Raw genomic sequence first — 27,840 nt, 5'->3', positions numbered from 1 at the left:
AAGTGTCCCTTTCACCCAGGGTCGCCGCTCCATTCCTGCCGGATGAATCACAACCATGCGCCAACGTGTGCACACGGTAAGAAGGAATGCATGCTCGAGCCCGTCCGCACGGATGCACTGGAACATCATGCTGCAGCACATAATTATTTCCGGTTACGGTATTTCCCGCGATGATCTTCTGGCTTGAGAATTTTGGGAAATTCCAACATCGTTCGTTCGGTTGCGCGTTCGTTTTCGGATTTTCTTATGCTTCCTTCACGTTCGTGCACTTTTTTCCCCAAGCCCCTTTTACGGCACGGAACGGCACGTGTGCATCAGCAGCTCTTGCCACGAAACGCGAGACAGATGCATCTTGTCTTCGCTTGCAGCAGCGCCTGATGCACATTCAGACGGGAAAGAATTGCATGGAAGAGCAAATAAAAGAAAAAGGCACAGCCCTACAAGTGCACAGCCTCTGGGCGTTGGCTAGCCATTCATGCTTTTCAACACACTTTCAGTGCAGCGTTCGTGCCTTAATGATGTGTTTTCCGCAAAGGATTGCATGATTCACATCGGCGCACATCGAGCATTATGCTAGCGAGCGCGTTCGCTTAAAAGTCATCAATTGCCAACTGTTTCTGGCTCGCCCGGTCCGGCCCGAGTGGCGCACGAAATAAAACAGTTGACGCACTGGATTTACTTATTCGCGTGGGAGTAATTAATAAAATTTATTACGCCTTTGCGCCATTTCACTCAGCACACACTAAGCACGCACGCTCGGTTTTAATGGGACAGGACGGGTGCTATTAGACAACCGAAGAACCGCTTCAAAAAAGCATCTTCTTTTTTAACATTCAAACTTGCACATGCTCACGAAATACCGAAAAACCTCTTAAAATTTCATTCTTTCCGCGTTTATTAGCGCAGCGTTGCGTCTTCCATGTCCTGGCGGAGTAACACAATAAAAAAAAACCTTCAACAGCATCTTCTTCTCCGTTCCCAACCCAAGCGCGGGGGAAAGAAAATTCAAAATATCATCAACGCGCACCAGCTGAGCCGGCCGGATCTGGTTGCCCGGAGGCGTACTGGCTACGGTACTTCGCCGTACGCCCGCCACGCAAACGCACGCGCCAGCACCTCGCCAGCCGCAAGACACCAGCCGCAAGTGGCGCAAGTGGGAACAAATTTCTGTCACATGAAAAATCTAAAATTAACGCAACGTAGATATTAAAAATAATTAATTGTACTCCGTGTGCATAAGGCCCGAGGCGCGCATTATTGCTGCTGGTTGAAGGTGGATCTGATCGTGGGGAGGATGTGCGAGAGAAAGAAGTAATCTGCTATAATGCTAGCACTCTTAGCATCTCGCTTCTTCTCAACTGTCCCGTCCTTCCCTCCCACCAGCAAGATCACACCGAACAAACGCGTCGTTTGCCATGTTCCATCGACGAATGTTTATGTTTTCTTAAGTAGCAAAACACACTCTCGAATACACACACACACCGGCCCCTTCCCCCGATTACACGCGATCCTCGATTACATCAGTTTTGATTCCACCCAGTCTGGTGGATGTGTTGGCTGTTTTGGCCGGCATCACAGCCGGGAGGAGCGGGAGAACAGAACGAGAGAAGACCCGCGTCTGCCGAGTGCATCTCGTATGGTTTTCTGGGTGGTGGAAAAAAAGGCAATCTAAATTGGAAAAACTAGACAGCATTAAGTGTGCGCTGTCCATGAATAAATCCTGCTTGAAAATTCAAACCAAGCAGCAACAGCGGCAGCAGAAAAAAAGGGAAGCGTCCATTTTCTCGCGCTCAGAAACTTCCTCCATCGGGTTGGTTTTATAGTAATGGAAGTGGTAACGGGAGAAGGTAAAAATAATTCTATTTCAAACGCCCGTACCGAGACGCTGGCGTACGATGGGATGCTGGGTGAGTGGGTGTGCTACCACAACCGACCTCCTCGAGAGCGAGTAGTTGTTTGCGTGCGGGAGGGATTAACCGGTGCCATCGATCAAAGTAAGACATTCTTGCAATCGATGCTAGAACGGAACGAAGGGGAAAGCTGGGAGGTTAAGGAAAGAAGGGGAAAAGCCACGGTCACTTGACGGCAAGTAAAAATTAGCCCATGTGAAACAGAAACATGTCATACCGTATAATCCTTAACAATGAACGTGTTTTAAAAGAAAGAAAGCCAAATACAAGGTATTTATGAATACAAAAATGAATTTTTCTTCAATATGTTCCCAATATCTTAAACATTTTCAGTCAGGATTAGTGACAGAGAAGTTAAATTAAACAAATGTTTTAGTATAAGTGGTTTCAGTCAGCTGTATATACTATACTTCATCTCTTCTCAAGGGTTAGCTCATTAAGAAGATCAAAACGGAACGGAATTTCGTACCCAAAAAATATGAAGAAATACTTGCCACGGGTAAATTATTCACTCGCGCGAATAAAGTACGCACACTTAAGCCATTTCGCAGGGCGGTACTGTTTAGCTGCCATCGAAAGAATTCCCCTCGACTGTCATTAGCATTTGCCACCCTTTGCGTTGCGCGATTATCACAACACTTTTCGTGCACACTTTTTTTTGGCCTAAATTACGGACCATGTTAACCGTCACATCACAGGATCATCCTTTGAAGCGATCATCGATCGTGCGAGCGAAGCTGGGAGCGAAATTCCGTGGCTAACCTTAAGCCGACCCCGAAAGCAATGCGAAAGGCAATAAATAATTAGTATTATTTGTTGTTAAACTGTTCGCTTGTCGGCCTCACTTGTCCGGGTAGGGACGGACACCAGGAGGTAGACAGCTCCCGAAATTCGTTCCCGACAGGTGGTACACGGTGATGTAGTGACATTTTTTTCTCACTTGCTTCAAAATCACACAGAACAGAGATAGAAGTACTGGCAATATTTATTCGTTCATTTATTTTGCGCCTTTGCAAAAATTGTGTTCCGCCGGCAGCGTTTGACGCTTTTGAATGTGTGTGTGTGTGCGTACTCGCCGTACATACGCCGCTAATCATGTGCTGTCGTTGCATAAATCATCCCAGCAACGAGGACACGATTGAAGAAAGTGAGAACAACTTGTGTTTGCGAATGTTACATAACGAAGATCGGGAGCAGACGGTGGCGGTGTTGGGCTGACGTTGGGAGACCGAAAGAAGAGGGCGAAATGTATGCAGCAAAGCAAAACAAAGACGAAGGAACCGAATCAACATCACACATTCCGGTCGATTCATCATCGTTTGCGTCAGTGACGAGATTCGCTGGTGTTTGTGTTCCTTCTTCTTTTCCACCGTGATGCCGTGGTGCATTCCTTCGCCGGCTCGCCAGCGTACAGGAAGTGGGGAGATGCATCATCTCCCGACCACAAGAGTGCAAGCGTGAGCGAAGTGTCAGTCAGTATGTCAGTGTGTTGGCCTTCGGCAAAGGTATCAACCGTAAGGGAAGCGGATCGCAACAGACTGGCACATACACACTGAAAAACCACTGCATTTATATGGAGCAAAGCCATCTATCCATCCCAAAAGGCTCAGAGAGGGACTCAGGTTTGCCAAAAAACCAAGAAAACCGGCTCCAGAACTTGCAAACCGGTTGCAGCTCAAATGCAGAGCTGCACTTTTGCAACGTTGAGCCCCAGAACTTTGAAGACACGCAAAACGAGGAAGCACACTCAACCGAAAGGAAGCTCGTGGAAGATAATTTCCCACTTCCTTGGGTGGGCACTCGCCCTCGTCGCATACTTCCCACCACCCAACACCCAGCATCCGATGCGTCTGACATCGCACTATCCGGGCGCAAAAGATAAATCACTTGCTTTTAAGACTATCTTCCGGTTTTTTTTCGGGAGGCGCTCTCGTTCGTTCGTACTCTTTGATTTGAATGCCGCTTGATGCACCTCTACGGTTTGCATCCGCTGTCGGCTGCATTCTGGGCATCACTTTCTTTGCTCTTTATCCGCCTGTCTTTGTGTATGTGATTTGAGGTCTTAAATTGATCGTTGTTGTGTGTGTGTGTGTGTTGTTGTTTTTTTCTAGTTCAATCTGTACACCAAGCTCTGTTCTTGTTTGATACTTTGAAGTGGTTGTTCTTGTTTGCAGCATGGCTTGAGGTGGAATTGAACTTTGTTTTGAATAAAACATACAGCTAGAGAAAACACGTGCAATGAATCTCGAGCCGGAAATGGAACAGTTCCTGGTCCAATCATAATACAAACATACAACACCGTTTTCCATAAGCATGTGAGGAAGCGCTTTGTTGTTTAATTGATATTTTAATTCCACCGTGCTATCGTCCACTAAAACATACTTCCGCTGACATTCCGCTCTACCAAAGAGCAAACCAGTACCGACGCTAGCTCCTTCATGAGTCATGCGATACATTTTTCGCTCACCCTGACCTTGAACACCCGTCTGGATGTCAGTGAAATTATTTCATCAGATAAAATCCATTATCCTTGTTTCACGTCCTGGCTCGTTCGTTTCACCCTCCTTTACGAGCGTGGGGCCGAGAATGGGGACGTTTTCGCGCGTTATACACCGCCGTCGTGGGGCCTGTTTTATATTCGCGCCCTGGAACGAGTGGGAAGATCGTCGTGTGTCGTTTGCCACTCTGCATCTCTTCTTTTCTCCCGATCTCCGGTTCGCCGTACAGCACCAGCAGCAACACAAACCGAAAACAAAAACTGCACTGTTGATATATTTTTGCTTCACTCTTTCCCACAATGTACCCCCTTCCAAAACCCATCTCCTCAGAGATCCTGTGCGATGAGTTCCAGACTTTGGGACGTTACCGGGGCCTGTTGGCGATGGTAGTGTGGTATTGATGCTCGCGCAATTCCGCGATGCGCGTTTGCATCAGCCGCTGTGTGTCCGCACCGCTGATGGGGTTGAAATGCTTTTTTACCCTGTTTGATATTTGTATTTAATGCGTTTCTTTCCGTGCTTTCTGTTCGCCACTTTCGTCACACAGACACTCAAAACTAACGCGAAATGAAACGCGCGCAAGCCGCGTCCCGAAACGAAATCGAAATATTCAAGGTCACCACAATTGATATTCACTGCAGCAGCAGCAGCAGCAGCAGCGTCTGAAAATGTGAATTTCGCATGTCGTGTCTTCGTTGCGGGTTGGATACTGTTCGCCGTTCTGGGCGGCCTACAGAGGCAGGGTGTATTAAAAATTAAACACATAAAGCGCACCGAGCGCAGTATCATCTCTTGCTGGTCTTTTTTTTTCTTCTGAGGAGACAGCTACAGAACCCGTTCTACGGACGGTCCCGTCCGGTGTACGGGTACCCGAAATAAATGAAGCATTAATTTATCATGAAATGTGGGTTGCAGAAGGGAGGAAGAGTGTTGGGGAGAATATTCAAACCACCAAACATTACCACCAAACAAGCGAACCGATTGCAAACGAGCATTGGGAAGGCAGAGGAACGGGACAATGGATCGCACATTTGGCAAGTAAGCAAACACGAAACAAGTTTCTTTATCACGGTAATCTTTGGCTGAAATGTTTGCTTTTAATGCATTTCATTTGTTTTAATTATATCAGGAAAGGAGTTTGGTGCATTAAACTCAGTGCAGTTTTGGTATTGGAGGGCTTGTAAGGCTCATACTTGTTTGTGTAAAGAAAATGCAACTAAAATTAATAGTGCTCACGAAATGCGACACTTGCCGGCCATCATTAATCGAGCCTCAATGCTACCTTCGTACTGTTGTATGTTTCTTTCCCCCGGTCTGCCAACAGCCTCCAGCCATGGTGACAGAGTTTAATGCAAGAATGTACATAAATTGGTGTTGTCCCAACGGTGGGAGCCCCTTGCCGAATCCGGAAACCTTAGACGAGCCGACGAAAGACGACGACAACGATGGCGATGAAAGCGAGAACGACGATTGCGCGGATGCTGTTTGGGCAACTTTTGCTCTTGCTGTCTTGCTGCTCCTGCTGCCGCCACCATCGAATTGCCAGTGTCCGTCCAGGCTGATGGAGTTACTGGTTTAGGCTGGTTCACACCATTGCAACAATTTCGGCTGCATGAGGGAACCTGGGAACGATCCGAAGAATTTACTGCCCACGATTCCGGTTTCTACAATGTTTTCTTTCATTTGTTAGATCTTTTTTAAACCCTTTTGTCTCAGAATGTTGAAATGCTGTTGGATATCGCTTCTGCGAAGGAGGATTACTTTCGATTTTAAGATGTTTGAGGAGGGATATTTTTGGGTAATTTTTTAAGCAAAATTATTACCCGCTTTTTTGTTTTCTTTATCAAAGTCGGACGCATATTGAACAGGTCAACCTGCCCATTCGTGGACAACAAATGGTACAATACTTAGCGAGTGGCGTAAGACGATGATGTCATTTTTGAAGGCACAAACACCGGTCAATTTCAACGCCCAAGAATAAAACCTCAATTTGTCATTGCTGAGCAAGAACCAGTCACTTTTTTGTCTACACCAAACACATTTATTCTTGTCCTTGCCGTGCGGTAGCTACTTATTCCCATGCCATACAATTTAATTGTATCAAACGGTTCTATCCTTCCTGTGAAAATTGTACTTATTTCGTCGAATACAACCCATTCCTTTCACCTTCACGTCGATCGAGCGAAGTAATTTTCTCATTTCCTACCGTTACTTCAAGACAAGACAACCAACACAAAACTGCAAAGTCAATCATCCTTCCAGGATTATCCGAACCTCCCTCACACTCTCTATTTCTCTCGCTCTCTCCCTCTCTATCATCTATGCCGACAAAACAACGGGTCTTAAAATTGGAGAAAGGATACAGGGCATGTGCACGGGTTTACACCGTACGCCCGTGAGGGATAGCCCAAGATACAGAAAAAAAACACGCGATTCTCATTAAGATTCACTGCACGAATGCTATAATTTCGGAAAAGGGCGGAAACATTAATCCATCGATATGTGTGCGCGGCGAAATGCCGGTGGTGCTCGAGTGCAAACTGTTGTGTTGCGGCCAAACAAGCGGCCCTTATACCTCGATACCGGGAATTGTGAAGCAAATCGAACCCTTTCTCATCCCTCGGTACCCTCCCGTGTAGTGCAGTTTGGCCTTTTTATTTGTGCCGTTGTTGCTCGTTTGTCCTATTATTGGATCCTTGTTTCCTTTGCTCCACACTCCACACAACGGTTTGAACGGTTGTCCGGTCCCCGTGCCCCTTTGCTGCAGGCGGTGGGGAGTCATCTCATCTGTACGGGACTGAGCAACGCTAGCAACATGGCGTCCGGTCCTGGAAACCCCAGGCCGGTTCGTCCCGACCAAGAAGTACCGTTAGATTTTCCGCTCCAGGAACAATGCAGAGACGAGCACGAAAGGAACCCGTTCAACGAGCCTGCGAAAATTGCAGTCCAAGGTCTTGTCGGACGTTTCGAGGATGCTCCAATTGTCGGCGTGTTCTCGCTCGATCGCTCTGGTCAAACATGCAACCAGCCCGCCACAACTGGGGTATGCAACAGTGTTTGTTCACTGCTTCACCAACACACAACCGTGTGAGTCAGCAGCAGTAACAGCAGAAAGTGGACAAGCGATCTCGTGCCAGAAATATGCAAAACTTCGTTCGGACCGAAGGATTAACAGTGCCACGAAATCATGACCACGAGAGAACGTAGCTGGGGGAAGTGTTCTAACTCCCGAAACGTATCTTCGCACACCGGAAGACTTGCACAATCCTTACCCCGGCCGAATCGGTATGCATTCATTCCGCCCGAGGGAAGAACGGGAACGAGAGAAAAGTTTGGAGCGACGGCACACAGAACCCAGAAGCTGCATGTTTCCAGCGAAATCAATCCTCTCAACCCGTGCCCCGGAAAGAATTTACCAATTTTTTGGCTTTCGTACCTCGGTTTCGTGTGGCCTTCGGGCAGAATCATCATGCACCGCAAAGCATGCCTCCGGGGTAGTTCGGTGGAGCAGCATCCCTCCACAACCTCCTGTCGGTCTCCTCTCCAGGTACGCACCGTGATTCGGGAGGAGTGTAAAAGATAATTTAATGCATATAATAATAATAAAACGACCCGCAAAACCTTGAAACATTTTGCACAAACTCACACACACACAAACACACTAGTTGATGCTGCGTGTTCTGTTAGTGGTTGTTTAACGTTTTGCTGTGTGAGCTTCTTACTCTGTTTGTAATTCTGACCCGAAAGGTATAATTTTGGGGCGCTCATAAACCCTCATCTTCTTGCCGGTCGCCGGCCAGGGGCAGGGGTTTGCAATGCTTCACGCGAGATATGCTTAGGACGCAAACTTTGGGGTTTGTTGCTTTGTGGCTTGGCTGTTTTTAAAGCTCCGATTAGGAAGATTTTGAATTAGATGATGCATGAAGAACTCAGAGTGTGTGCAACGTGATGATGCAGTTGCTTAGATAGATTCTTTTGGTAATTGGAACCTAGATTGGTTTATTAATTATCAAACGAAAAAGTCGACCGAAAGTGTGCTCAACGTTTTATTATTCTATAAAGCTCAAACGGTTATTTCCTTATTTGATTTAACCGTTCAATTATGAGCGACCCATTGTGCCGCACTCGGTCATTTCTTCCTTTTCTGCACTCCATCTCCGATCATAATGCATCTGTCAGTCACTTCCCTTCGCCGTTGTCGATCGCTTCAATCAATTAGGTGCAAACGCTCACACAAAAAATCAGTCCGTTCGTGCAAACCCGCTCGCGAGCTGAATATGAATTTAATTTATGAATGATCCAAACGATGGCAATCAGCGGTTCACACAAAAAAACACCACCACCACCAGTCAATAAAGACGAATCACAAACAGAAAAGAAAAAAAACACAGCCGCGTCGAAGGTGCAGTAAATTAGCGTTTACCCATTGCAATCCCCTTTGCGGCTGCCATAATTGATCGTTCGCTTAAGCATGGACGCATTCCCTAGACTGCATCGCGCACACACTCACAAATTAAGATGGACTGCGGAGGGGAGGGTTGGGAGACATTGCAAACCTCGAGCTTGCGAATTTGGCACAATAATCTCCTTAAGATATTGGATCAAGCCTTCGCGCGACTCTGTACCGAGCATTATGTTACCGGGCGGGCTTGGCGGTTTGTCGGCGCCATCACTCCAGAAGGTGATCAGCGGAAACGCAGCGATCGACTTCGAGGGTGCACAATTAAAATGTACTTAACCGTGCGCGCGGAATCGCGATTGAAGCGGGCTTTGGGGCGGGTTTTTATTTCCCCAAATTGAAGGCCTCTCGCTCCTCCCGCTCCCGCGATCATTGATGCCGTTGGCAGAACGTGGCGGCATGTCTGTCTTTACAGTGTGCAGTCGGAGGGGGTTCGGGCGGAATGGGTTTGATTTTTGACGCGTAGATATTAGACTGGGATCAGCGCATACACAAAGGTGATCTCCTCTGGTGGCACCGACAGCTCCCCGTTTGGCGTTGCACTTTTGATTTCTGTGTGGTGGTGCAAGGTATTTATAGGATACTTAGAGACATTAGACGCGAGTCCTTGAACGTCGAGACCGAAAGAAGGTTAACAATTATCTGACGCGGTGCTTTGTAGGGTTCACTTCAGGGAAATCGACACCAGATTGCACCGCGATTTTGGCAGACGAAATATGATGGATGATGTTCTAGTTTAATTCTAGTTGGAAAAGGAGTCATTATGGTTTTGTGCAGATTAGTGTAGGTTGAAGTATTCAAGAACATTTCTTCATTTAGAACTGTTTTTTGTAGGCTTGGTCAAATGTTCTCTTCTCCGTAAATTGATTTGGAATGAGCAAATGGTCGAACGTCCTGAAGTGTGCATTGCTGAAGGCTTACTCATATCTTCAGGGAGTTCTAATAATTCCTTACGGCAAGAATGCATAATTGATCCATGTTTTTATCGATTTACCGTTTATAGCCGACACTTTTTTGCATGTGTTTACTGCAATTAGTCCCAAGAAAGAAAAAAAAACCTACTAATAAGCTTTCATTTTCCACTTTCCAACCCCAACGAACAAAACACACATTATCCGGACCGTTTAATCCTCATTCCGTTTGACACTGATGCCTACAAACGCATAGCAAGCACAGCAAGGGCAGGAAAAAAAGGATAATGAGCGATTGTTTGTTTGTCGAAAGCCCTGGCCCGAGACACATCACATCACGGACGGGGTCGACGGGACCAGTATGCGTTCCGCATGTCGTGTTTGGAGCACCGGGTAGAACCCTTACCAGACATCACGCAAGTAACGAACGGTACATTTGCGTTTGCGAAAACGCAATTCCCTTCCGTGTGTCCCTTCCACTAGAAGGCGCAACGAAATTTTCATTTTCCTGCGGCACTCTGTAGACAACCCACAATTTTCGCCATCCCCCGTTAGCTGTCCCGATTGTGTCCTTCGACAGCAGCTGGGGTGGACGGTAGCAGTAGGGAGGTTGGAAGTTTGGGCGGCTATGTCTGCGTGCTCTCTCGCTCACTGCTTACCCACAAGTCGTAGGGACACCCATCCATGGAACGGTAATTTCCGGCACGAAAAGGATCTCGGAAGGGTTAGGTTTTTGTTCGGTTCGTTAGTGTATATCCTTCTGTGTGGGGGATGGAGGGTGGTTCTCTCTTTCTCTCTCGATTTCGATTAGATGACGAGAGCCGAGTCCGAGGATTGCAGTCCACACCAAGCTCCTTCCAATGAAAGTGGATCCTTATCTGCGCTGCTGCCACCCTTGTTCGTACGCGGCAAATATGCGTCATGTTGTTTGAATGTTCCGGCTACGGCAGTTGAGTTTTTGATGGATTTCCCTCGCCCGATGGCCCTTTCGTCGGGGCTTTGATGGAGTAAATTAGTCCGTGTTTACGTGTGTTTGTGTGTGTGTGTGTTGGGGTAAAGGGGGTGAGGAGAGTGGTTCCAGCTCTAAATTAGAGTGAAATTATGCGTCTCGTCTCGGCACGGTACGGCACGATATCAAACACTCTTTTTCATTCGTTTTGGCACACTGCTGTTGGGGTTGGGAATGGGAATGAAATTCATTTTAAGTAGTTGAAACGAACTTTTGATATAATAATTAGAGCTCGTCACTGGCACTTCGGCAGCGCAGGAGAGCGAGCGATCCATCAGCATCGGTGCAAGGATGGGTTTTATAGGTGCAAAGCGTACATCGCGTCAGTTTATGCACTGGTCGTGGTAGCCGAACGGAACTGGGTGGCCATTAGAAAGACAATGTTTTGCAGAAACTGATGGCCTGGTTCGGTAGAATTGTACTTGGAAGCAGTATTACTTTTTAATTATTTTGATTTTAAGCACGTGAACCGCTCGTCGGTGCATCAAAGACACGCTTTGATCGGGAACTCCTCAATAAGAAATCGCCAATATGAAATTAAATCTTTATTGCACATAAAAACAACAAACAAACAAATCGTCCGTTCCGCTGCAATTTTCACCCAATTTATCGGTTTCCCAAACGAAACGGTTCGATTGATGAAAATCGACCATCGAAGGCGGAAGCCTTTTACTGTTTAATATCTAGAAGAATCTGTCTCGTTCGCTCGCCACCGATGCTCACGGTGGTGGCTCTGATTTTATTAATCATATTAGCCGCCCTAATAGCGGTTATTAGGGGCTTCGCTTGCATCAAAAGGGCGCCTAGCGTGTTTTTTCTTCCTCCAAAATGCTTTATATTGTTTGATCAACAGCACAGCCTACCTCTACCCCTGAGCGAACACGAACGAAAATGCTACTTAGCCTACGTCCCAACCAAACCCGTCCGAAATTGTTCATCCACTTTATGACGCCGAACGCGTTCATTCTTCCCCAAACATCTCCACTCTCGATTCGTCCTTGAAGTGCAGTCAAATATTGGCGCATCTCGGTAGCTGCAGCATCCCAAAACCGGCCGCACGGCCCCGAAAACAAGGGCCCCGTGTGATGATAAATGCAATCTAAGTGTAGGTTTCGCCCGCCAAATTCCACCATCCGAGCCCTGTGCCAGCGGAATAAATGAAGCAAACAGGGGAGAGATCTTGTAAATTGCAATCGTTGCAACGAGGTACGAGCGGGAAGAGAGGAAAGCCGGAACGGAAATCGAGCGACAGCCGACGAAAGCATCGACAAAACTTGTGCGGTGCCTCGTGTGTGTGTGTGTTGTGTGTGCTCGTTGTCCTTGAGCCTCTTCTCGGAAGCGAACGAAGTGGAACATTTTTGCTCCGATGCACCATCCCTCCGCGGGACCCCGGCAACACGAGTGCGAGGAATGTGACGAAAGCGCAAGAGCCTCAACCTCAACGGTGCAAAGAGGGAGCGGAAATGATCCTTGTGCTGGGAGGCGTAAAATTTTACAGTTTGTTCATTCCTCTTTTCCTTGCACCCAAGGTCAAAAGAAAATTGATGTTTTGGACACGGTACAGACAATCGACAATCAAATGGTGGGGGGGGCACCAAATCCTCAGGATAGGATCCCGAAAGTGTGTCAACGTGCTCTATATATTGTGTGACCAACAGTACAACGTATGATTGGTTTGTATTTATTTACATACATTCACGGCATTATCCCAATCCAATCAGCTTCTTTAATATTTAGCTCGTTCGTGCACACAAACACATCGATTGATTGCACAATGAGCCATGTTTAATAAACAATCATCCGATGGGCCACGGAAATGTTAAACACAACCCACCCAGGAGAAGGAGGCGAGCAATTGGGAGGAGAAAGAATATTTCAATCCCCCCAACTCCCTATCACAGCCCTTCTTTTCCGCTATTTTTCGTGAGATTTGTTTCAATGCGTTCCTACCGCTTCCCCACAACTCCCCCGGAATATTTCTGTCCCATCAGCACCGCTTACAATTTGCGTGCGTTTCGCGACCCGTCCATTTGTCGGGTGTTTTGTTCGGCTTCGTTATGGTAAACAGAAAAATTAAACTCACTCGGCACGCAAACTAACCACCACCGGATCGTCTTTTCGACGCCGAACCCTCCACGGTGGTGCTGTTGAGTTTTCGCCCCCCGTTTTCCCCTTTCCCACCCTGTGCTCTAGGTGGTTTATGAACATATTCGGCACATTATTCCTGTCCAAACCATCAGCGGGCCAGCAGCGCTTTTGGCGAAACCGTACACGGAACCAAATGGTATCCGAAACAATCAAGCATGAATATGAACACTGGAGCATGAGGTGATGGAGCGAGAGTACGGGTTTCAAAATTTGTGTTCCTTTTTTATAAGCCTTTTCGTTTGGGAAGTGGACTGATAATTGAGTGTAGGATTTCAGGAACGTTTAAAATGTTCATTAATTTGCTATAATTGTTTCACATATATAAAATCAATTATATCAACATTTATTCTTCTTCCTTCCAATGGTTTAGTTCTTCAAACTAACAGCAATGTGGGTTTGCTGGTTTGCTAGTCGATACACTTATGCACACAGCAACTAGTCCAAAATGGCTTCCAATTTGGTGCATTTCTTCTCTCACTTGAAACCCCCGTCAATTGAGTTTCCCGCTTCATCCACGCACCCTTTTTCCAGCACGACTACTCATCCGTTGTAGTGCCCTTCGTTCTGCTTCAACAATTGAAACAACTCATTCACAACCGAAAACCTCCAGCCAATCCGTCTGGCAGGGGAGTCGAGGGACCTTCTCCGCCAGCTACTATCGCCCATAAGGCGTACACGCTAAGGCGGGGAATAATAATAACACATTTCACATGCCCTGTCTGGTTTCGGAGCAACCCCATGCACACCCATACATAGAAGATTTACATACAGTTTGGTTAATTTATAAACATAACGATGATTGACCTTGAAAGAGACGACACAACCATGCCGTCCGGAAGAGCGGGAAAAGGGGTGAAGTGACGTGGGGTGCGCACCAAATTGCAACAACTACCATTCACTGCATGGTGCACCCGCTGCTCGACCGTGGAACTCGACAAATGGAACTGAATTAAAATCTAACCCATGGCAGTAAGGGAAATACTCGCTCGGACAGGCGAACAAGACGGGCGAACAGACCGACCATAAGACGTAGCATAATGATTTGAAAGATTGGCATCGAGCTTTGCTGTGAAATTAAAGTCAACCGAATGACAGACAACGGGTTCCAAAACGCCTAAAAAGGCGTTATTGTAATCGTCTCGACATGGAATTGTTTTGAAGCCGTTTCTAGGGGGCAGCCCGAAAACGTGGATGACGAATTGTTTTTTTCGACGGACCTGACGACAACGCGCAAGTAAGACGTCTTCACTGCATTCGTATGTACTGTCGGTTTAAGTGTTGTTGCTCCAGCCCGATCGTACCACCAGTGTCGAGGTCTTCGATGCGCTGCTAAAGATACGAGTGCATCAGTTTTTTTGTGCCATTTGCAGAAGGTCTCCAGTGGCAGCAACGACAAGCAAAATGATCTTTTTGTGTCCCTCCGTACAGCAGCTGAAATGATGAACGATCCATGCCCACCGAGGGAGATCGCAGGAACGATCACATCAGATCGTGTCTTTGCAGACGGCAAAAGGGATCTGAAGTCACTTCCTTTTTGGAATACAGCGTAGTTGACGGATCAGTGGGCATTAGACACGGATGCTTGATACGCTCTGTACAATTGATGTACTGTAAAAGGGTAATGACAGATTACTTGTTGAGAGATTAATGTGTCCTATTCCTTGAAGTATACAAGAATACTGATCTCCAAAAAGCCTCGCACAACAGCTCTTAATGAGCAAAACCATTTAATGAACAAGCGTCTATTTGAAGTCATTAAATTACCCCAGACGCCACAGAAATACCCGTGCAGCCGGTCAATATCCAGCGCAAGATGCACCATTCAACTACGATTCAGCTCGATTGCATCCTCCTGCAGATGTTTGATCGCCTGCAAAGGCAACATAAATAAATAACAATTCCCTCGTAAAGCCTCTAGCTCTGGAGGCAAAAGCGCCGAACTCGATCACCGGGACCCTGGCAAGCTTGCCAATTTCTAGGAAATCATGTCCTGCAACGAATGGCTCCGAATACACACAACAGCAGCACAAAAAAAGCATCGGCTCCCATCTTAGTCCTGCCTTCCGATCATGGGTGGAGCGGCAAAAACTAGAGCTGCCACCAGAAAACAAATTATGCATTCAGCCAGCTGCTGCTGCTGCTGCTGCTGCTGCCGCCAGTGGGTTCGCTTCTCTAATTCGCTGCTCTAATGCCAGGCTAACCTGTGCATCGGCATCAGCCGCCACGCCAAAAGCAGCATAGTATTATAGGTTATGTTTTCTGTGCTGCGCTTGGGTCGCCCGTTTTAGCGATTAAGTTTGGCTTCGCTGTAGCGAAAGGATGGCACGAGCCTCGACCGGTTTGATTAGATGCGGCTAGCTGGTTCGCCGCGTTGCCCCCCTCAGGCGGCCGCTCGATCGGGGAGCGGGTGGCTTTTGAGCAAAAGGGGTAAACGTCTTGAACATCGCCCCCTATGCCCCTTTTGCTCTTAATCCTTGTGTTGCCCACTGCCGAACAATGCCCTTTCGCGTGGAAGGGTGCCCCGTGTGGGACGCGATCGCGTTGGGCTATTTGTGGATCAAATTTTCCTCCACCACCGCCACGAGCCGGCTGATGGGCAAATGGGTCTAATCTAACACACAGCTGGTTAGTGGGGTCTGTTGTTTGCTCGTTTTTTGCTTAAGCTGCTGCCGTTGTGGACGATGTTGACCGAGGGTTTTGAGGAAGAAGCCGGTCGTGGTCGATGCGCATCGTTTAATTTATGCTGTTGCATTGGCGGCTCCGTAGACAGGAGTACAAACTCGCGAAGATCGCCGCAAGATCGCCATCGGCGCACGAGCCAGTCCCGACAGTTTTAACGCTTATCAAGTGCATCCTGTTGCTTTGGCACTACCTCAGCCGGACGTGCGGGTTCGATTACGGGTGTTTTTAATTTGATTAAGGGAGCAATAAAATGCTGCAGCTGTACCAACGCTTCAACGCTCGCTCGGGTTGCAGTCCATCCTAGCTCCCAGGTCGTCATCAATATTATGAGTGGCAGCGGTAGCAGCAGCAGTCCCCCCGGCGCTTGGTTTGATTCATGAGTTTCGGCCGAATGGTGTACCGTACTTCCTCGAATTACTAAACCTCCTAGCACGCGGTAATGATGCATACCGAATGGGTGTGTGGGACGCCAACGAAATAAGAACGAAAAAAGTGTGTGTCTGGAGTGTCGTCTGGAGCGGCGTACAGATGGTTCTAATTAAATTAGAAGGCCCCATCGGAAGGCATATCCACACACACAGACACACACAGAAAGACCTCCAGCCTAGGGCCGTCAATGCTAACCCCGAACAAGATCCACCAAAAAAACACACACACTGACACTCGCTTATGTTCGACGAAACATGTACTCCGTAAAAGTAATGGCAGCCATTAGTTTCGTCGGGTTTTCGCACCCGCGAAACTCTCCTGCAACGGGCTGCGCAGTGCAGTGTGTGTGTCGAGGAGATGTGTAATTAATGTGTAAAATATTTCGTCTACCGTGTTCGTTGGGATGGGTAGCAACAACACCGAGATAGAGAGGGAGAGAGAGAGGATAAAGTCGGTAGTCGGTGGTGACGGCCGTTTGATAATTCATTTTATTATATTGGCCGCAAGATTCGCAATTAATGCAACATTTGTGTTCCGTTTTTGTGCCGCATTCGTGTTGATAGTGCGCGCAAGGGTGATGACATGCGCGGGTTGAAGGGCAAAGGGACTGCTCGTTTGATAAACAAGGCTCTAAACATCATCTCGTTTCGTGTCACTTCTTTTTTTTTGTGTGTGAACTGCATTATGCACCCTCCCACTGTGCCATCACATCTACAGTGTGTTCGTCTTGCCAGGGGTTTTGCGCCTTTCCTTTCATTTATGCCGTTTTCATTTTTGTATGTTTTGTATTTGCGTTGTAGTAGTCAATGCTGCTCCGTTTAATATTTAAACCGTTTTAGGTCATATTTTTGCTCCATTATTTTGCTTACTGCTACCCGATACTTTCATTTTTTTTCTTATTTACTTTGTTTGTTTTTCTCCGATTCTAGTGACAAACCAATAAGTGCCAACACTAGTACGCTACTGCTACTACTACTACTACTACTACCTACGCTCTCCCAAATGCCTACTACGCCCGATACAGACACAAACAGACACGTACAGTCCCACACCTACAGATACACCGCGCAAACAATGCTATGGGAGGCTTCAATAGCTCTGCCAACCGTCACGACAAATTCGTACTCAGGGTGAACCGAATGCCGGTAATGTCCAATGCTGCGCCAGCGCACCCCTCCCCATCCCCCAAGGTGTAGTAGTTGTCCCGTAGTGGTTGCCCGCCGGCCATCTTTCTACTGATGGTGGCTGGTGTCACGGTGGAAGGGAGGGGAGGGGATGCGTGTTTTTAGAGCGAATGTAGCGCACCGTAGTAGCAGGATGTTCGCGTAGTGTTGTTTGATGGTAGTGAGATAGGAATTGATCGCAACACAAAGCGATAAGGTACACACGTACCTAGACTAGTGAGACTGTTAGAAAAGAAGCAAATTTAAAAACAAATTATTGGAAGTTACTTTTGCACATAAAGTAGTTTTTGCGCACACTGTTTGTCTTGTTTACATAGAGATTTTTATAATGGGAAAAGGGGTTGTCAAGAGCACAGATCAAAACAATCGTTACAGAAATAGATCATCCCCAACACGTACTCATCTCATCCTCTTTCCCTCATGCTATCATCATCACCGTCCATTGATCTAACGTTGTCTGTTGTGTTTCTGAAAAAAAGAGCACTTCACACCGCCCAACGTGGGGCTCGAACCCACGACCCTGAGATTAAGAGTCTCATGCTCTACCGACTGAGCTAGCCGGGCACTTGTTCTTTCCATTACCGTCGTTATCAAATGAAGCTAATCTTCGTACCCGTTTGCTAATAAATAACTAACAACATTGCGCTCATGTTATGAGTAGACGATTGCAAAGGAAATTTTCCCTCTTTTACCATCCCATACCCCACGGTCGATCGGTTTACTTCTCTTTCCGTTCGTTTACTGCAATCCATACAAGTAGCACTTGGCGCCCGGGCGGCGTACCGGAGACCAATCTCATCACTACCGGGCGCGCAATCTTCAAGCACGTGCTAGATTTTTCAAAATTCATAACCATAACTTACCGCCGGGCCGACCACGGCCATGCTCCCCCATCTGTGCAGTCGGTGCGTGTGCGTGAGTACGGCGAGGAGAGAAAGTGAACGAGAACGTGGAAAATTCTTTACCATGGAAAACACTCACTCATATTCCCGTCCCACATTCTGTAATAGAAAAAAGCGTTACCGATCGTTACACAGTGGCGTGTGGATTTCCATTTTCCTCTTCCTCTTCACCGGAAAAGTGTATAAACAGCGTCACTAAAAACCCTGGAGCGTTGTATGTGGGTAAAGGGGCAAAACGGACGACGGTAGAAGTCGTGCCGATGGTGGTTTGTTTTAATTTTTCCGGTGATTTATTCATGCGTCTAAGAGATGCTGCTTACCACAAGCGTTTTTTTTTTTCTCTCTTTTCCATCGGTGGAATACATGTGTGAAAGAGATAGGGAAGGGGATGGCGCTTCCATTGAATGGGGGAGCCCGTTTCTCGATTGAGCTTCCGGACGGTGGCGGAAACGGAACGATCGTCATCATGATCAGCTGAAAACGAGCACGCTCGTGTACGCGCACGATCAAACAGTGTGCCGGAGGGGAGAGGATGTGTGTAAGCATTCCTTTCCCGTTTATGATGGGAGACAGATCGAGCTCGATTTATTATGCTTTACTAGGAACGCTACTGCTACTTGCCCTTCGCGCAAGGGGTAAACGCAAGGCGTGTTTTAAAAATAAAAAAAATAACGAATCCAACATTCGAGTGAGGTAAAAATAACGACACATGAAAAATAAGCCTCCAGATAACTCTTTACGTTTTGCTGCTTACCCACCCACCCACGCATGTTTGCTACATGATCCATTTTCGGTCAGAAGAAGAAGAAAAAAAAGAGATAAAGACCACTAGCGCGTGCACGGGTCCGACTTCACTACCTTCAATCTGAATTGCACCAAAAGCCAGCTCATGCATGCTTCCTGCAAATGCACTTTTTGTTCCTTCGGTACACTCACTTCGCGCCGCAAAACCGGACCCCAGAGCGAGCAGGATCAACGCGCCGAAATTGCTTAATTATCTTTATGAGTCTTGTCTGCGGTAGGAGATTAATGATTCATGCTTGTTTTCTCAGCTCGCCCGAAATTTGCAGCATGTTCTGCCGCGTATCGTTGCGTTTTGGTTTTTTGCTTGCGTAAAACCCATTCCTTTTGCGGGTGGTTGTTGCCCGCTCTCGGTTGGTCCCTGCTTGCGCACGGAGCTGCAGGAGTTTTGATGGACCAACAGACAGACGTAGGGCGAAACTTTTTGGGCACTGAGAGAAACGTTTTTGTTTGCTGCTTGCAATCAACTTGCAAAACCAAACCCCGACTGTCCGACTTGTTGTTGGGTGCCATTTAAGCGCGGTCAGATAGTTGTTTTCGGGTGCTTAGGATTGTTGTTTTTCTTTGCGGTTTCTGTGGTTTGGTTATTCACATCCTTTCAATGAGTCTGACTTAACGGTGGAATTACTTTCATGCACTTTTAGCTGACCATTTCGGGGGCTCTCTATTAAGATTGCAAATTGATTTTTTACCTCTTTAAAGCATTGCAAAACAAGCATTTAATGAATCCACCTACCACAAATTGGTGAAACACAGTGAACTAGAAACCCAATCGCATTGTCTCTATCTCTCTCCCTCTCTTCCACGGGGGAAAAGTGCATTCCCGCTGGAGCACACAGCTGAGAAATTTTATGATCGATGACAGCACGTGCCACCGTGACGCTGCGGGGCATTATTCTCATGTGCATAGACCGCTCACCGAATGCACCGCAAATACACACAAACACACACACACACACGCATCGGTGGATAATGTAATGTGATCACGATTTTCATACCACACAACAAGAGAGGCGACGGAAGAAGCAGGGAGGAAGATGGGCTAACCCGGCCGGAACGTGCCCCGGACATGATGCCAAAAATAGAGGCAAGAGAGGCTTAGATTTTCCTCCAACTACGGGGGGGAGGGGGAAGGGGTGATTGCAGTCAAAGTGTTTTGGGGAAATTCGGCTACGGGAATTTCGGTGGTCGACTGGTGGCCGGTTGACGGGATGGGGTTTGGCCCGACGTTTGACTTGACTCGAGCATACGGTGAAAGGGGAGAGAACATTTGGTTGTGATTTTCCATACGGCGCAGGGGGAAAGCGCAGTGGACGCACGACGGGGGCGGCGTTACTCATTCAATTAAGTACACTCTTATGTAAGACGAACGCATGTCGCTTCGAATGCACTTATTGCAACGACGTGTTGTTGATCTTCTTTTCGGGTTACTGTTCTAGTGAAGAGTAGATGTTACCTACTGGGAAAAGGTATTGGAGTTTTTGTGAAAATAATAAAGATGAAGTAAATTCTTTCATAATTTTATTCAAGTTTAACATCCACTTAAACAAACTCGACGATACTTAAAGTTACATGTGTTGGTAGCTGTTTAATAGCTGAAAAGCATAAAACTAAGCTCTCTAGGGCGATACAATAATCTCACTTTCGCCTGCAGCATACCGAAAATGCAACGCACTGGCATTGAAGAGTTTTGGTAGTTTGTGTTTTTTTGTTGTTCAGGGTCTAAGGTTCACCGTTGGCCACCCACTCGTATGCCGGGACAAGTACGTTCGCTCCACACTACTACTTCTCCCCTAAATATAGTACACACGCTCACATGTCCCGTGGTTTTTGGGGCTGGCATTTTTTCTCGCATTTCAAACAATGTCCCAACTATTCCCGTGCCTCATTTTCCGGGAAAGAAGAAACTGAACCCAAACCTGGATTGCACTTAGCGCTATACTGTAGTCGTTTTTGTTTTGCTACGGGAGCATGAGTGGGTTGCATTTGCGAGAGGTGTAGGAGTGTACTGATCGGTATTTGCCTCCCCTTCTCATACGTTCAGGCGCGCGCCGGCGCAAACGATCTTCAACGGTCGAGGGCGTGCGCGGTAGTGTGTGAAGTGAAATTGGGAAAAGTAAAATCGCTAATGTTGTACCGCGCTGGGTGGAAAATCTAACAGCCCGGCTAGCTCAGTCGGTAGAGCATGAGACTCTTAATCTCAGGGTCGTGGGTTCGAGCCCCACGTTGGGCGCACGGTAATGATTTCTCTTTTGTTCACAGTTTGTATGTATTCATAGTTGCTAGTTGGTTTAGCTTTTCAATATAGAATTGCAAATAAATGTATTAAATTGCTTACATTATCATCTAATAACAAGTCTTTTCTTCTTCTCTTTTCTTCTGTCTTCTAACAGGTAAGTGTCGGACAACATTAACGATCTACGTATCCAGTTGGATTAATCAACATTGAACCCACAAGTGCCATCTTTCTCTCTGTAACGACTTTTGCTTAATATATCCGTTCTACAAGCAACTGTTAACTGTTCTCATTTAGAGAGCTCATCAAGGAAATACTGATTTCCACCCATTTCCTCCCCCTTAACGCACCTATTGTATTTCCCCAAGCGCACGATCAAGTCCAAACACTGTTGTACTAAGCGAACTCGACACGGGCGCGAGTAAAGGTAAAGCCAAGATTATTCACTTTTCATTACTTTTCACGTTGCTCCGATTTACTGTTTGACGGCTGCTGTGTTTGTTGTTTTTGCGATATTCTTCTTCAATTATTCTTAAGCGGATAATATACATAATTCGCTTATTTTTTTATAGATAGTAACTTATGTAAATATAGAATAGTGGAAGGAAATAGAATAGGAGTTTCAGCTGTTTAACAACTTTTATTCTCTGTTAAATCGGGAGGATTTTAGCTTTGTATTTCTATTTCTATTTAATTATCAATATATTCACTATATGAGTTAGATCCTAGAAGAGTCTAGAACTAGTCATTATTATAGATGTGTCAAATATAATTGAAAGTTTAACTTCAATTCAAATAGCCTAGTCAGTTTACTTAGAAGCCTAATCACGGCCTTCGCAAGACAAAATCTCTTAGAGATATCATAACTTACAATATGACGCCCTAATGCACTTCTCTGATGTATTCGTATTCGATGCATCAATACCCTAATATCCACAATCGCTGGAACTGAGATTGATGGCTCATTTTGCTGTCCTTCATTCCTTGTACTTGTTGTTACTTCGCTCTGCAAACAAAAAAAAAAAGCTTCTTATTGTGACGAAAGACAGACGGAGTAATGACGGAGCAAAAATGTTGCTCACCTTAACATAATCATTTTACGAACGCCAGCCGTACCAAGGTGTACTGCTTGCTGCACATTTTCGACTTACCTCTTCTCCAGCAAAGCCACCCGGCTAATGCCACTAATTAAATGTGTCAAATTGGCACCTCTTTGCCAAAAATTCACTCCGCTCCGTATCGAAGCGATCGTGTTTGTTTGTCTTGTTGCTGTTTTTTTTCACCCTTCCGCTTCGTAGTGTGTGTTTTTTGTGCTGCAAGCAGATTCAGCGTGTATAAAGCCATCACTATTACAGTTCAAAGAGTGGTAGAAACAAGATCAACACAAAAAAGCAAGATTATTCGTACTTGTTCGTTACACCGTTTTCGAGCGGACGAGTTTTTGCTGTGTCAAGTTAATCAATTTGCTAATTTAAAGATTCGCAACACAGTTTTGCGGGATCATCGGGGTTATCTCATTACGTTGAGGATGTGTTAGTGTTCGATGTTTTGTTCATGTAATTACATAGCGATGAACATGAACTGCAATACACACAAATCCGACTCCTATTTCATTACCAATCATCAAAAACATCATTTATGAGCTAATTAATACAATTTTGTTTAAAATATTCCGAATTTGTTCCGGTTTGTACAGCTCGACTGTTCAAACTGCTCGATTGTTGTGTACTGCACGAAATCTAATAGATGGCGCTAGCGTCGCGCGAGAGAGATTGGGTAAAATAAAGTATGCAATCCGCACGACATCTGTTGCAAGTGGTACGCAAGTTCGGTACAGGGTTCGTCTTCGCAACAGGGGTGCTGTTGAAACTGAGTTTCGTTTTATATTTTGTGACGAAAGTTATTTATGTTTAATTTGCAAAAAATCTTTAGCTATTCTATACAAAATGCCTTATAATTTTACCAAATAACTCTGGACGATTCATCCTAAACCTTATTCTTTTGGATGACTATCTATGAGTGACTATGGCTAGAAGGACAACCCATCCTTCGCCCCAATAACACAACGACGAGCTTGGAACGAATATCAGCCAATATATTGAATATCAAATATAATAATTCAAAATATTATTCATCTCACAATTGTCGCTCAATCACTCTTTCCAACTGCGAGCTCAGACCTTCCAATCCAACCCAGCGCGACAGTACCACCCATCCATCTCGGCTCATTCGCAAGATCGTTTCACTCACCGCGCAGCGTCGTCGCTGTGTCGTTGTGCGCGTCCGCTTCGGTCAAATTGGCACGGGGTAGCAAATTTGAAAGACGATCCACGTCCGTCACAGACACTCGGCCCGCGGGAGTTTGCGTGTGTTGGTTTGTGGTCTGTCGGAAGAGCGGAACGGGGACGGTCAGGGCAACGGCGTCGGCTTTCAGTGGCGGCTTCGGTCGGGTCGAGAGTTTTATTTTTAACATCAGTCTGGGTCTTTCAACGGCCCCCGCCGAACGCTCGATCTTGCAGCCGATCAAGCCCCGGTCAGTGGCGGTGGTCAGTTTGTGTCCACCGGATCCACCGGATTTGTCCTAGGCCGTGTTTGAAGCTGGGCCTGTTTTTTCTCCCGCCCCACCTTTAACAGCCGTCGAACGTGTTTTTAGAGTGTAGTGTGGGCAATGGTGCTGGAATGATCATTCCATTGTGTGTTGGTGGTTTTGAAGTGTAGGAATAGCTGTGTGTTAGCAATAAGCTTTTAATCTCACGCTTAGTGCGGAAAAGGTATGAAAAATGCGAGCTCTTCCTGTAAAATGATCGAAAGTTCAACGTGCCAGCTGCAAACCATTTCCACCCCATTAGTGTGTGTCCGATCGCCAGTGTAGGTGATCACGCTGTCGCACGGTGTGAAGGTCACAGTTTTGGCGAAATATTTATGATTTTTGCTCGCCAGCACCGATCGTGGCGTGAAGTGGATCAAGGCAGCTGACGAGCAGTGCGGATCGAAAGTGAGATGATCAAAAATTCATTGATGGAAATTGTGCCCATCCCGGACATTGGTGGTTGTCGTTGTTGAGGTGTGCAGTGTGTGTGTGTGTATTACGATCGGGCACACGATTTACACGACCTGTCCGGGTGAAAGTGTTTCTGCCCTAGCGGTGGCGGAAGGCGGAACAGCTCGCTGTCAGTTATTTTCGTTTGCCACCAGCGTTGTGATGATTTTGTAGCACAATTTGCTACAATCCACCACTTGGGCTGTGTGTGAGTGTGTGTGTGTGTGTGTTTGTACGGGAGGTTTTTCCCGATATTTGAGTACAGCAAATCGGTTTCATTCGTCATCTTTTCCCCCGGCAGCAACAGTTAAGCTCTTATTCAATTCGTTTGAAAACTAAATTCCTCCGCCGCTCAAATCACATCAAAATCACCCAGTGAGTGTGTTTCTGTGTGTGCTAGTGTTGGTGTAAAACCCCCAAGCAACGAAAGTCTTTTTAACCGAATCGAATGCGAAAGATGGTGCAAATTAAATGGCACAAAAATATACCCATTATCTGTGCGGTTTGTTCTCTCTCGGTTGTTGAAATTATGTCGCGCCTTGAAGCTCGTGAGCTCGTGAGCCCGGTGAGTGCATGTGTACGCACCGCATATTAGCAGCAAGTCCCCTCCGTTTTATTTGCGGCCTGTGTTTGTGTGTTATTTTCCTCCTCGCACTTTGCGAGAATTTTTCGTCCATCTCATTGAATTCAACAAGAATAAAGTGACAACCGTGCAAGGGAAGCGTGTGGGAAAGCAGGCAGAAGGGGGAAAATATTTGTGAATTTTGATACGCGTTGAGTGGCGAATAGTGTGTTTCTGCGTGTGTTTCTGTCCTATTTTCTGCACCGGGGGGGCAAAGGTGTGGTGGTGGTGGTGAGTAACGATCGTAGTTCGACAGTACGCAGGGCTACACAGGCCAAAGCACAGCACATCAATATGTTGCGGCATAAAAACCACCACAAGCGTCACAATACCACCTACAAGCCACCCTTCATGCGAAAGCGTCGGGTAAGTAAACGAAGCTCAAGAGAGTGTACGAGAGGATGAGGAAATATTTATGCCCAGGTGAAAATATTAATTATGAAAACTCTGTCGCTCGCGGTCGGCAGTGTGAAGCGAATGTCTTCCAATGTGTGCGAAGGTGAATGCGAAGGTAACCAATACACTCAGCACACAGTAAACGAGTTGTTTGTGTACCGTGTCCGTTCTATCGCAGGTTCAAAGAGCGATCGTTGCACCGACTAGTGTGTGCAGTGACTTTTCTTCCCCCCACTCAATTCTTACCCGTCAGAAGCTTTGTGTGTGTGTGGGGGTGCAAATCAAAAGGCAAAATGTGGAAAGCGTGTCAGGTTTTTGCGCCCCCTTTCTTCCGTCGCCTCGACTCGAGTGGGTGTCAAAACGGTTCGAAATTCATTCATGCTTTTCGAGCTGCCAACCGCCGACCACCTTCACCCCAAGCTGCGGGAATGCCATTGCGCTCGTTTCCCAACATGATTGCGGGCACCCGAACGGAGAAGGACGCTGCACAAGCTAAAGTGCAATTGCAAAACAGTGCATGCGAGAGAGTGTGTATGTGTGTGTGGGTGTTCGTGTCGTTCCGCTAAGCTTGATGGTGTGTGAATGAAAGGAGCAAGCAAAAAAGCGAAGGTTGAAACATGTCCTCGAATTTGTCCACAACACACGCTCGCGTAAGAATGGGACTAAGCGTACGAGAAGGGACAGCCGGGAGAGGACTTTTGGCAAACGGAACTCTTAACATTCACTTCCTTCGGGCTCGGGAGCCCAGGAAGGGTTGGGGTGGGACTTAATCCCTACGCGTGTGGGTGTGGAAGCTTCGTTCGATTGTTCGATGATGCACTTTAGCTCTTTCTCGCCGTTTCCCACGCCGCTGCCTGGGACTGACGCAATCATTCCATCGTACCATTTTAAACTCCGTCCCGCAGATGATGGCTCTTTGTGCGACTGGATTGTGTGCAATTGTGGACATGAAAAAGTGGTCCGCTTCTGTAGCGTCTATTTATGAACAATTTCACGTTAATGTGTGAAAAAGTAATTCAAACAAGGCCCATACAAGGAGATGAAAAAGCCGTCCTTCATTTTCAGCGTAAAACACTATGACACACAGCACGCACTGCACTGATTTTTGGGACACAGCACGCATATGCGCATCGTCATTATTTAATCTCGGCGATGAGTCATCCCTTTTTTTGTTGCTTTCGACCATTCGACCACGAGCCTCTTCACCCATAATATTACACTTGTTTTTTTTTGCGAATTCCAACAACGTCCCATTTAAAATTGTCACGTTTTCTGACCATCGGCAGCTGCTTTGCTGGCCTTGAATGGAGAGTTTCTCCATCTCTTTCCTCGCTCGCGCAGAGACGTATGTGGAATGCAAAAGCAGCTCGCTGAAAAGCGATTCCGGTGCCAAAAAACGCGTCCTGCTGTGCGTTACAATTCGAATCAATTGTCCTTCGAAATGTAAATCACTGCTGTTCTGGTGCTGTTCTGTGGCAGCCGCCTTAGCCACGCTGGAGCCATCCATTGACGATTGCTGTCTGCTCCGAATCAGTGGGGGGGGGCTTCCTACTGTTCCATCAAACTTTCGAAACGGTGAAATGGGAATTTGTTGTATGTTGGATTAGTTTAACTGACGCGTTTTTATCGCCGGAGCACATTGCAGCAAGAAAGTTTGCGTGTGTGTGTGTGTGTGTGTTTTAGCTCTATTTGGTAAAGTGAGCCATAAAAGTCAAATGCCCTTCAGTCCCATTGTCCCAAAATGGCTCCGTTTCTCAAGCCACCGAGCATCAAGCCAGTAAGAACATACATACATGTTTTGCAACCTTTTGCTGCAGTAATGCATACATTCATTCAACCACAAGCCCCGTTTGGGGGAGGGGGAAATGGGAAAGAAAGGAATCTCCAAAGTGGTGCAGTTTAGGGTTGCATTATTTGTCGCTTTGCAAGACATCTGCATCTGCATATACAGTCGACCGAAAGGGTCGCCATTGTCGTTGACATCATCATTACTGCAGCCTTTCCGTCCGCTGTCTGGCGCTCAGCTGCGCAGAATGAGATCATAAAATGATGGGTTGTGCCAAAAAAAAAGAAACCTCGAGCATGACAAACAAGTCATGGCTAAAGTGTGTGTGTGTGTGTTGGTGCGATTTTATTTTTTGCTTTTGGTAGAGTGTTTCTGTACTGAAAAGGATAATATAATTTGAATTTGAAGTAAAGAGAATATTGCCAAAAATACAAAAATGATATTAATCTAAGACTTACTACTACCAATATACTACTATTTTGAGGAAAATTATTGACATCTTTATAGTAAATATACTACAAATGGTTGTAGAAAACAGTCGCGATCAAGCAACAATTTATTTTCTTTCCTTTCTCGATCGTCTATTCAACGTGATCCCAACACATTCACTTACCATACCAAGGTGGTTTGTGGTGTAAGTAAGCTCGCACTCTACCGAACATCCCCGATCGTGTGTCACCACTTCAATATTTATAGCGCCAATGACTTTGTTGGCGAGGTGGACGCCCACCGCTTCAACGGTCGGAGCAACCACGGCCAAAACTCACCTGCCAAGCGCCAACACACACACACCGACATCGGCGACATTCGGTCACTCACACACAGCT

At 46.4% G+C, this 27,840-nt stretch overlaps 1 protein-coding gene and 2 non-coding genes across 13 annotated transcripts in view; 2 read left to right on the top strand and 1 right to left on the bottom strand.

Annotated features, from left to right (window-relative positions):
- Positions 1–27,840, top strand: part of LOC1277923 (voltage-dependent L-type calcium channel subunit beta-1) — a 105,635-nt gene that overhangs the window by 50,607 nt on the left and 27,188 nt on the right. The window contains exons 1-2 of one of the 11 annotated variants that reach the window (XM_061659446.1): positions 23,561–23,862; positions 24,511–25,197. The exons of 7 other annotated variants lie outside the window; for them this stretch is intronic. In XM_061659446.1, the coding sequence (XP_061515430.1) occupies positions 25,126–25,197 (72 nt within the window). In that variant the 5' untranslated portion in view covers positions 23,561–23,862; positions 24,511–25,125. Of the gene's footprint in view, positions 1–17,170; positions 17,192–23,560; positions 23,941–24,510; positions 25,198–27,840 lie in introns of those variants that run through there. 3 more of the 11 variants (XM_061659445.1, XM_061659444.1, XM_061659447.1) reach the window with 3 other exon arrangements.
- On the bottom strand, positions 17,722–17,794 carry Trnak-cuu (transfer RNA lysine (anticodon CUU)). Its single transcript has one exon. It is a non-coding gene; the product is annotated as a tRNA-Lys (tRNA).
- Positions 21,094–21,166, top strand: Trnak-cuu (transfer RNA lysine (anticodon CUU)). Its single transcript has one exon. It is a non-coding gene; the product is annotated as a tRNA-Lys (tRNA).

This window comes from Anopheles gambiae, chromosome 3 (assembly GCF_943734735.2).
Source record: "Anopheles gambiae chromosome 3, idAnoGambNW_F1_1, whole genome shotgun sequence".
Lineage (NCBI taxonomy): Eukaryota > Metazoa > Arthropoda > Insecta > Diptera > Culicidae > Anopheles > Anopheles gambiae.
This window is presented reverse-complemented; position numbering and strand designations above follow the sequence as displayed.